The sequence below is a fragment of the Elgaria multicarinata genome, chromosome 11, assembly GCF_023053635.1.
Source record: "Elgaria multicarinata webbii isolate HBS135686 ecotype San Diego chromosome 11, rElgMul1.1.pri, whole genome shotgun sequence".
Classification (NCBI taxonomy): domain Eukaryota; kingdom Metazoa; phylum Chordata; class Lepidosauria; order Squamata; family Anguidae; genus Elgaria; species Elgaria multicarinata.
Window position 1 is genome coordinate 41,843,351 of NC_086181.1, and position 11,634 is coordinate 41,854,984.

General features: G+C 40.4%; 1 gene segment (V, D, J or C); it reads left to right on the plus strand.

Annotated features, from left to right (window-relative positions):
• Positions 1–8,393: 8,393 nt before the first annotated feature.
• On the plus strand, positions 8,394–9,048 carry LOC134405918 (Ig heavy chain V region PJ14-like). The segment is given in 2 exon segments: positions 8,394–8,547; positions 8,726–9,048. Coding segments are annotated over 2 exon segments (477 nt in total).
• Positions 9,049–11,634: the final 2,586 nt, after the last annotated feature.

Consider the following 11,634-nt stretch of genomic DNA (forward strand, 5'->3'; position numbering starts at 1 on the left):
GGCAGTACAACAATAGAACCAATTACCCAGATAGCTTTTGGGCTCTCCCACACTAGAGGCATTCAGGATGCTGCTGGACAGCCATCTGCCATACATTCAACCAGGGAAGGGAATAACAGAACACCTCCCAAGAATAAAGCAACCATGTATGTGTGTGAGAGAGATAAAACGGTAACAGAAAAGAAGTGGGATTGCCAGCCAGATTTCCCAAGTGCTGCATGCATGCAGCAGCTGGTGAAATTTCCTCTTCATCGCAACAGTTAAAGCTGCTACAGCATTCATAGTATAACATTATTCCATGTGGAAAAGATAGCAATGGAAAACATGGGAACCATTTAGATTTGATAGTTGTAAGAGATGTGCCTTCACAAGGGAAGGTCATTTTCAAATGAGATGAGTATTTGTAAAAAATTGGCTGAATTGGAGAGATGACAGTTTGATTATCCATTATCCAATGTACTACAAGATGCATGGTTCTAGTAGCGTCACAAAGATTATTGATTGGATACACTGATAAAATCCTGAATAATACACAAGAACTAATATTTAATTAAACTGTTATGGCAGGAATAGAAGTGATGTGTACATGGGGAAAATCACAAGGACTACACATAAGAGAACAGTAGAATAGAGTTTGGAGTACATTTATTCCTTCGGTTATTCGTACATTGACTATGTACAGATTACAACTTTCTAATGCTAATATTCTCATGTCAGCGGTTCACATATATAATGAAATATATTTAACAACAACAACAACAACATGGGGCACAATAGCATGGACTGAATCCAGCAGTCTCCAAGGAAAGGTCTACAATACCTGGTTCACTGTTTTATTCCATTTAGCAATGCCTACGCAATAACTATGCAAGGGCATTTCTGTACAAATAAAGAGGTTGAAGCAGGAAGACATGGTGGTCTATTACTATGCTCTACAGATACACATTGATGGGAAGCCAGTGTTAATTCATGCAACAACAACAAAAAACATCTCTCTGTTCCTCAAGGTGGCACTCATGTTCAAACCATTTGTCATTAAGAAAAATGTCCAGAGGCCATAAATAGTATGTGGGTCATATAGGAGTGCAGACTAGGTAAGGAAACAGAAGTTTGCCACAGAGAGCAGATCCCTTAGCAGAAACCACAAATAAGTGAGGAAGACAGAGAAGAGAATATAATTTTAGAACAGAGAGCAGAACTCTAGGAATTGTACCCTCAAAGCTGAAAGACAATTTAATGGATACAATTTACCACACAATTTCCACTGCTGAAAATGAGGGTGTGTAAAGAAGGGCACAATTTCATGCTGGTGTGAGTCATAGAATCATAGAATAGCAGAGTTGGAAGGGTCCTACAAGGCCATTGAGTCTAACCCCCTTCTCAATGCAGGAATCCACCTCAAAACATCCCTGACAGTTGGTTGTCCAGCTGCCTCTTGAAGGCCTCTAGTGTGGGAGAGCCCACAACCTCCCTAGGTCACTGGTTCCATTGTCGTACTGCTCTAACAGTCAGGAAGTTTTTCCTGATGTCCAGCCCATAGCAATCAGCATGTGTGTGTGTGTTTGTTCACTTGCATGTATGTGTCTATGTATGATGTAGGTTTAAAGAGCTTCCGTATATCATGTCCTGTTTGAGCTCCAGCTCTGTCTTTTGTAGTCCCTTTGGCAACATGCAAATCCTTTTTTGTTGCAGCTGTCCTTTAAAAGGGAGTTACAGCTTGAGGATAATGAACTTGAAAGAATTCAGCTCTCTTTCAAGTTCTTGGACTTATTAGCAAGTATCCAAGTCATGGGAATTAATATTTTGATAAGTTTCCTTATATTCCTCCCTGCATGTAAGAAAGACCCCAATCTCCTTTTTCATGGAGAATCCAGTGGTTTCCTGTATAATGTCCTCATGTTTCTTCTTCATTTCTGTCTTTTTCTCTCCATGCAGACATTTCATCCCAGGATACTGTAACAGAGTCTGGTGGTGGTGTGAAGAGTCCAGGAGAGACCCTACAACTTACCTGCACAGTGTCTGGATTCTCTCTCACAAGCTATGGTGTGCAATGGATCCGCCAACCACCAGAAAAGGGACTGGAGTGGGCTGGAGGTATCTGGGCTAGTGGAGGCTCTCACTATAACAGTGCTTTGCAAAATCGCATCACCATCACAAGGGACACCTCAAGAAACCAGGTGTACCTGCAACTGAAGGCTTTAAAGCTTGAAGACACAGGCATATATTACTGTTCAAAATACACACAGTGAGAGAAACCTTTGTGGAGACAGTTCACAAACTAATCTTTCTGAAACTAGGCATTAGGGATTCATGGGGGTTTGGGCAACAGCTGTAAACAAAGCCATCTTTCATACTTCCTATTTCCTCAACCACAAATGCATCATATCTCAAACGATTTGCTCAGTTGATGTTAATCATGGGTTTCCCAGATCCACACTGCCTGACCTTCTCAGGAAACTGAAGCATGTACTTTGAAATACGCCTTTTGTTGTGGGAATTCTGACACAGCTCATCTTAGGAAAAGTGGGACTATTAGAGAAAGATGTGCACAAAACACATATCATAAAAGTGTGCAATCTGAAAAATGAGAATAAAATAAAATATGTGCATAAATGCATACATTTGGAAAAATATACACAGATTTCTGAATTTATATATGGTTCAGTAGTATATGGATTCCAGAGGGAAATGACAGTGTCCCATTGAACTATTTAATTAATATAGGAACAGTATGAAATACTGTATGAAATATTCACTATATGCTGTAGTCAATTCACACTTTGGATTGGGAAGACAAGTGCACATATAATACATCTACTGCATGTAAAATGAATGGTGATCAGGATTTTGTCCCAAACCAAACATTTTCTTCACTAATCCTCTCTTGCAGGACTGGATTGTCACTTAGGCCTTAGCTAGACCTACCTTATAGTCCGCGATGGAGGAGGGAAGATCTCGCGTTGTGATTAATGCAAGATCCCTCCTCCGTTTACACATGAGGCACGATGACCTCAGGAAGAGAGGCGTAGTGCCTGCCATTTTTTTTAAAGAAACAGGACCGCATGAACGGACATGTGCAAAAGTAGGTCCTTTTTTAAAAAATAATAATTTAATTTCCCCACTCGCCCCACCATACCCCCGACGGGTGCAGCCCTTCTGAGGAGTGCTGCACCCTGTGCGTGGCTCCCGGCTCCGCGTGAGGAATCACACGGAGCTGGGCCAAACCGTGGCAACGGGCCACACGTTCCTCAGTCTCGGGCTCAGCCCAGGACTGCGGAAAAACCGGGGCCAAAGTGGAGGGCAAAATCCCAGGGCAAGGGATCCCTCCCTGATCCCAGGATTCCCTGTGCATCATGTGGATGCACAGGGACGATCCTGGGGTTCACCCCGAGATTTTGCCCGGTCTAGCTTAGACACACAGAAAATTGAAGAAAGAGGAACATTAGATAAACATGGACATATTTAAACTGAAGCCCCGTGTACTGCATTATCCCATGTACTGCACTGCAGTGGCATTTCATTGCAGAGGCTAGATGAACCTCTGCAATGGGATGTTACGAACAGAGGCAGAGAACACTAGAGTCATTCTTCTGTTTTAAGTTGTGGTGAACTTAAAACATAATGTCTGTGGTGTCATGCAAATATTTGTAGTGTCGCCTCCTTTAAAGCGAGGTTACAGTTTGACTGCTGTAGAGAAGTCAAAGCCCTCGATAGAATCCAGTTCAGTTTCAAGCCCCAAGAGTTGTTGCTAAGAATCAGTCATGGAACTAAGGGTCATCATAAGTTTCCTAATGATCTTCCCTGCATGTAAGAAAAAAAACCATCTGCCCCCATAGACAATCCAATCGCTTTGCTGTGTAATTTTCTCATGTTTTTGTTTCTTAATTCTTTGTCTATCTTCTTTTTCTGTGCTCCACTAGGGTGTGTATGCGAGGGAAATATGGAAAGGAGGACAGGGCGCCTGTATCTTTAACAGTTGTGTAGAAAAGGGAATTTCAGGAGGTGTCATTTGTATGTATGCAGCACCTGGTGAAATTCCCTCTTCATCACAATAGTGAAAGCTGCAGGAGCCCTGCCTAGCATGTCTACATACAAAAGAGGGTAGAGATCCTGCAGCTTTAACTGTTGTGATGAAGAGGGAATTTCACCAGGTGTTGTATGCATACTCTGGTGTGGCCTTCTTTAGAAGGAGCTACAGAGAAAGTGTAACAAAAGCTGTCAGAGCTCAGCTGTTGTTCAAGTCCTTGGAGTAGTTGTCAACCATCAAAGTCATTCAATTGAGGCTCTTGATGAGTTTCCTAGTGACCTTCTCCACAAGTAAGGAAGGGTACATCACAGGTTCTGAAGTGTTGTTTTCCTCTTCTATGCAATTTTATTTTTATTTTTAAAATTTTCATGCAGATGTTTTCTCACAGACCCTTGAAGAATCTGGTGGTGAGCTGAAATGCCCCAGAGAAATGTTATGACTGTCTTGTAGAGTGACTGGGTTTTCTCTGACATCATATACAATACAATGGGTTTGTCAGCCCCTGAGAATGGGACTGAGCTGGACTGGAGGTATTGCTATCCCATGGGACTCCTTCCCCGGGCTCCATGGGAATTTCTAGCTTCAGGATTACACTTCACAGGCTCTCTTCTAGGGGTGGGTGAGAAATTAACTTCGTCATGATTTTCTTTAAACTAGCTGTACCTGGCGTAACATACACCTTTGTAGCATATCTTAAAGTTTATTAATTAAATATCAGCACTTGGAGGCCACTGATACAGCACTGTCTGGCAGACCTGGGGGGCAGGGAGGTCAGGGGGAGGGGTTCCCTTGGGTTCCCTTGGGTTCCTGTCAGCCTTGGGCTGCCCGCCCAGCTCACATGAGATTAGGCCGGAGCCTGGGCTCACAGCAGGTGAGCGGCCTCCCACCCAGCCACCAAGGGCCCCGGAAGTGCCTCGCTCATGGTCTGGACCATGGTGCTACCCCCTTCATGGAGGGGAAGCGAAGAGGCAGAAAGGGGGGTAGGATTACCTTGGAAGGCCTGGAGGAGGCAGGTGAGGGGCTTAGCAACCTGTATCAGCTGATGTTACACGTTACTGTTGCTTAGCAACCTGTATCAGCTGATGCCTTTTCGGAAACATACCTAAGCATTATATATATATATATATATATAGAGAGAGAGAGAGAGAGAGAGAGAGAGAGAGAGAGAGAGAGAGAGAGAGAGAGAGATTGGTTTAGCTGCTTCGTATATCCCAGAATGAAACATAGCCCATTTTTTATACTATGTAGCCACCTTGAGTTAGACAATGAAAGAAAGGTGGGATATAAATGTAATAAATAAATTTAAGTTTTGAGAACATGTCTGATTTGCAGCTCCGAATGCAAAATCATTCATTCATTTATTACATTTTTATACCGTATCATAGCTGAAGGTCTCTGGGTGGTTTACACAATGGGATCAGGAGGACTTTTCTTCAAGAAAATTCCATAACCTCTCAAATTCATGATCTTATTAGGAAAAAAAAGGTGTATTCTTTTTCTCTCCCCCCCCCAAAAATAGGCAACTTGAAATGTGTATTTAAATTATTATTATTATTACTATTATTATTATTATTATTATTATTATTATTATTATTTTTTTTTTTCATGTTTTAATCAATGGTGGGAAAGTGCACAGTTTTGAAAAAACACACACAGTGGAATTCACACTAAACCTGTTTGAAATTTACACTTTTGCAGCTTGAATGAGAAAAAGAAAAGGTAGAAAATGAAATTGGGAGTGGGCCCAAATAAGCTTCAAAGTTAATTATGGGGATTATTTGGTGTGTGTGGGTTTTTTTAAAATTGGGTGCTTAAAAATCCCTAGTTATCAGGAACACTCTTCTTAAACTTACTGGCTATTAATTACTATTCACAGTTTCCACCATCCTACTTTTGTAGGAGGTTAATATAATACACTACAGGATAATGATGTGGATGTGATTTCAGCAGTCAGACATGTCTAATTCCTATCATTAAAAAGGATAAAGAGGAAAATCAAGGAACTGGTCTGGCAGAGATGTGAGAATACCTGTTAAAGCATTCAATAATTCTGAAGAGTCAGTTGATAAAGGTGGAGACTCAAAGCAGTACATAAATAAATAAATAAATAAATAAATAAATAAATAAATAAATAAATAAATAAATAATCATAAAACAATTAAAAAAAAACCTTCAGGGACATGAGTAAAAATAAATAATGCTGGTGGTGGCGCTTGTGTTCCACGATATAACAACTGAGCCATATAACAGATTGACAGAAGGCATAACTAGGAGACAAAGTAGAGAGGGGAATTTATTTTACAACAGGAAGCAGGTGTCTGGGAACTCCTTTCCTGTGGGATTAGATCATTGTCGTAGATAATGAACCAAACTATTAAAAAGACTTTATGTTTCTGCTGCCATCTGTTCTTTCTCTCCACTATTTCCACTCTTAAAAGATTGTAATTATCCTGTGCTCTTAATGAAGGCCTTATTTTTTAAAAAATACCATCTAGATTGGTATTGTTCAATCTGACTAGGCAGAGGATCAATAGCATCTCAAGTTGTGTTCTTTCTTAACCCTGAACTTGACATCTTTTTAATGGGGGATGGAACAAAAGACTTCTGCTGTAATAACATATGGTCCATGTCAGAGTTATGGCTCCTGAACATATTATAGAGCTCTTCACATCATCCTTTGCCATACATATAATTCACCCATGAAGGTGACAATGAAACTGCACTGCCTGGCCTCAGTTTCAACATTCACATATTGATCAGCTAGGCATGCGTAAGAACATATACAGCATTGAAGATAATGACTATCTATGGTAGCGAGATATTCAGTTGTATAACCTTCCCACGTTTGTGGAGGGTCCAAGCAGATAGTCATTCTGGCAGGGATACAGTCAATATGTGGACATAGGGGGAAAATTTGGTTGTCCACACAATCATTTCACCGTCCATGTGGAAGAAGCTCTCGGGGTCCCATGAAGACGACAAATGTTCTTTTATAGAAGGAATGTATAATGGTGAAACCACAAAATCTGGGCCTCCTCCAATGTGGTTGAATTAAAATATAGAGCCAAAACTTACAGGAACAAAACCTTGTTTTCATATTGCACTATTTGGTTGTTGAATGTACTGAAGAAAACCTTCAGAGAAGCATCATAAAAACTACTCTTTTTTAAAATGGAGGTCTTAGTCATTCATGGCATCATGTGCAGGACCTTGAGACAACACTGTCTATTCCCCGCACCACAAATGTATGATGTTCGACACTATTCATGGTACAAAATTATTTAATCTGAAAAGACTTAGCCAGTTGTGGCCACACACACTTAGTTTAGAGTAAAAATAAGTGGGTAAGCCTCAGTTACATGCTTCACAATTAACATAACTTGCAGTTTCACCCTTAGTGATAGGTCGCAAATCCATCTGGGGCCGGGAGGGCAGTGGACACCCCCTGTCTGGCCCTCCCAGGCTCTGATGGATGCACCCGGTGGATTTTTCACCCATCACTGGCTGCAGGACAAAGGGGGTGCAGGTCCAGGCAGAACTCAGTTTCACCCTAACTTGTGTGTGTGCCCTTTGTCCTTATGTAATATCCCCAAGGCAGGGGAAATTGCATATATTCTTTCTCCACTCTAGTGAAGGGATAAAATATTCCTTTATTAATTCATTACATTTCTATTCAGCCCAATAGCTGAAGCTCTCTAGCTAGCTCACAACAATTAAACTCATAAAATGCAACATGATAAAAATACAATATAAAAGTGGAAAACTACAGTATAAAATAAAATAAAATAAAATAAAATAAAATAAAATAAAACCTAGCAGCAGCACAAAGTTTTAAAATACAGTTAGAGTTTTAAAACAACAGAAATTGAAAGACTTAAATGCCTGGCAAAATAACATGTTATTCAACTGCCACCGAAAAGACCACAATGTAGGTTATAGTGAAGTATCTCTGGGAAGACCTTCTTCCCACAGCACAGGGTTAAACATTGGAACTCACTACCACAAGATGTGGTGATGGCCACAAATTTGGATGGCTTTAAAAGGGGGTTGGATAAATTCCTATCAATGGCTACTAGCCCTGATGGTTGTGTGCTACCTCTAGTATCAGAAGCATTAAGCCTATATATAATAGTTTCTGGGGAACATGGGCTGGTGTGTGCTGTTACACCATATCCTACTTGTGGGTCCCTGGTCGACAGCTGTGCCAACAGAGTGCTGGACTAGATAGACCCTTAGTCTGATTCAGCGGGACTCTTCATATGTTCTTACACTCAGCAACCATCCACTCTGACAAATATATAGTTTGTGCTTTTGTTAGTGTCTCATGGTTGTGTTATTCATGCCATTATGCAAATGGATTTCTGGTATGACCTTCTTTAAAGACACGTTACAGCAAGAGGATACAGAACTCCCGCTCCGTAATTCAAATCAGCTCTTTTTTGAGTTGCGAGACATTCTTCTCAATTTTGAAATAATGGAACTGAGACTCTTGATTGGTTTCTTGATGACCTTCCCTGCATGTAAGGAATACCCTCATGCTCCTTTTTTGAAGGAAGCATTATTTGGGCTGAAAGATGACTCACACATTTAGCAAATGAATGAATGAATAAATGAATGAATAAAATAATGAATTCTTTGTTTCATGTTTTTTTCCTGATGCAGTTTCATAATGTTTCTGTATTCCCCCCTGCCATGCAGGTGTTTCTTCACAGAATCTAGTAGAAACTGGTGGTGGACTGAAAAGGCCTGGAGAGAACCTGCAACTGACCTGTACAGTGTCCGGATTTTCTCTAACAAGTTGGGCTGTGACCTGGACCCGTCAGACCCTGGGGAAAGGACTGGAGTGGGTTGCAGAGATCTGGAGCAACGGAAGCCCTTACTATAACAGTGCTCTCCGAAATCGTATGAGTATCTCAAGAGACACTTCAAATGGCCAGGTGTTCCTGCAGCTGAATGCACTGACGCCTGAAGACACTGCCATGTATTACTGTGCGAGAGGCACACTGAAGAAACCCTTCTGAGAAGCAGCATAAAAACTACTCTTCTGAAAAGGGTGTCTTAGTCATCAGTAGGGTTTTGTGCAGAAGCTTGAGGCACAGCTGTTTCACCATGTCTATGTCCTGAACCACAAATGCATGATATTCTATGCAATCCATAGTGCAAAATTATTCAGTGTGTAAAAAGCTTGCCTTGGGGATAGATTTCTCCATGGCTGGGGGCCTTGCATTCTTTTTATTACATTTCTGCCCTGGCCAATAGCCTATACACCAGTTGCTGGGGAACATGGGTGGGAGGGTACTGTTGCACCATGTCCTGTTTGTGGGTTCTTGATCAACAGCTGGTTGGCCAATGGCCACTGGGTGAACAGTGTGTTGGACTAGATGGACCCTTGGTCTGTTCCAGTATGGCTCTTCTTTAAGCAGAGTGCCAAAATGGGAGAGATCCTCTTCTTAGTAGCCACCCACCTCATTTCCTTTGGTAGGAGCTGCTGGAGTTGGACTACTGAAAACAATCTTAGGGTATGCATAGACATATATAAGAGGATTCAATACTTCAGGTAACCTGGCCTCAAGCCATTTATGGTGTTGAATGTTAAAATTCAAAAGGAGAGGTGGGTAAGAAAATTATTATTATTATTATTATTATTATTATTATTATTATTATTATTATTCATGCCCTTTGGATCAGGCTCAAAAATGGACTGGCAGCCAGTGCAGATGGAAAAGTACTGGTGTAGTATAATCATATTGGCCAGTCACTATAAACAATCTCACTTCCCTGTTTTTTACCAGCTGAGGTTTCCACCATTCCAGACCAGTGCCACACCAGTGAGACCACCTGTGTCTGTGGGGACAGGGCTGGATTCATGAGCATCCAAGAGCTTTTTTAAAATTATGACAATTTTTTTTTTAAAAAAAAAAAAACCAAACACTGGAAGGATTTTTTTTATACATAGCAAAGTATGGTGGCATTGGAAGAATGGCCATCTAATGGTCCCACCCTTGGTCCATCCCATTTCATCCGCACTCATTAATTATCACACTTTGTCTACTCCACGTCACAATGCCAGTCTTACAATGTGAGAATTCACATATTTCATGCCTTTGTTGGTTATGTAAACCAACAAGGGAGAGGGCATTTTCAGTGGTGGCCCCCTAATTATGGAATGATCTCGATGAGGCTTGCATGGTGCCAACATTGTTATCTTTTCGGTGCCAGGTCAACACTTTTCTCTTCTCCAAGGCATTTAACAGCATTTAACAACATACGCTAAATTTTAATGGACCCCAGAACTGTTGTTGCTAAATTTTATTTATTTATTATTTTATTTATTACATTTTTATACCACCTAATAGCCGAAGCTCTCTGGGCAGTTCACAAAAATTAAAACCATAATAAAACAACCAACAGGTTAAAAGCACAAATACAAAATACAGTATAAAAAGCACCACCAGGATAAAACCACACATCAAAATTGATATAAGATTAAAATACAGAGTTATTTTACTGGATACTGTTGTTTTTATATTTTTGATTGTTTTAAATTTTGTATACTTTTTAATGTTCACTGTTTTTAACTTTTGTAAACCACCCAGACAGCTTCAGCTATGGGGCAGTATATAAATTTAATAAACAAACAAACAAACAAACAAACCAGAATCCATACAGAGGTGATGGATTTCATTTCTTTACTTCATTTCAGTGATTTTCTGTACTACTATATATATAATATTCCAAAATAGTTTACAATATGAAATTGTGATAAAATGCAATGAAATCAATCATTAAAACAATACAACAATGATAAAAACAGTACAATCATCAATATAATCAGGGATAGCTGGTGCTAGCGGTCAAAGAGTCACCTGGTCAAGCAAGTGTATCTTCAATTGATGTTGTAAACATTGCACACTAGAAACTTTTATAGTGTTGTTTGAAGCTTTCTACATTTTACATTGCATTTTATGATGGATTTTGTGGTTTTAATTGTTGGGAATAGCCTAAAGAGCATCAGCTATTGAGAGGTATAGAAATGTAATAAATAACATTAAAATAGATAAATAAACAAATAAATCCTATTTTTATGTGGTGGGCACCATGATTGGGGTCACCCACCTCTGCAACATGGTCAAACTAACTTCAGTAATATGGCCAGCAAGCCCTCCTCCTCAGAGTGTTGACATTGGGGCAGCCTATACAGGAGAAGGTGGTCTTTCAGGTAATTTGTTCCTGAGCTGTTTAGGCCTTCATAAACTGGCCATAAGACATTGAACATGGCTCTGTCACTAACTGACAGCCAGTGCAGAGTTTTCAGTGCGTTTTCACCATATTCTGTACTAGCTGCAGCTTCCAAACTTAGATGGTTTACTGATTAATGCTAATTTAATTGAGCCAGGAGCCAGGCAAAGGCAGCGTAGAAAACAACGGTAGCAGAAAACAACATCCCAGAGTGCAGGACACGGAATAATGGGCTCAACTTACAGGAAGCCAGATTCCAGCTGGAAATCAGGAAAAACTTCCATACCGTTAGAGCAGTATGACAATAGGGAGGTCATAGACTCTCCCACCCTAGAGGCATTCAAGATGTAGCTGCACAGCCATCTGTC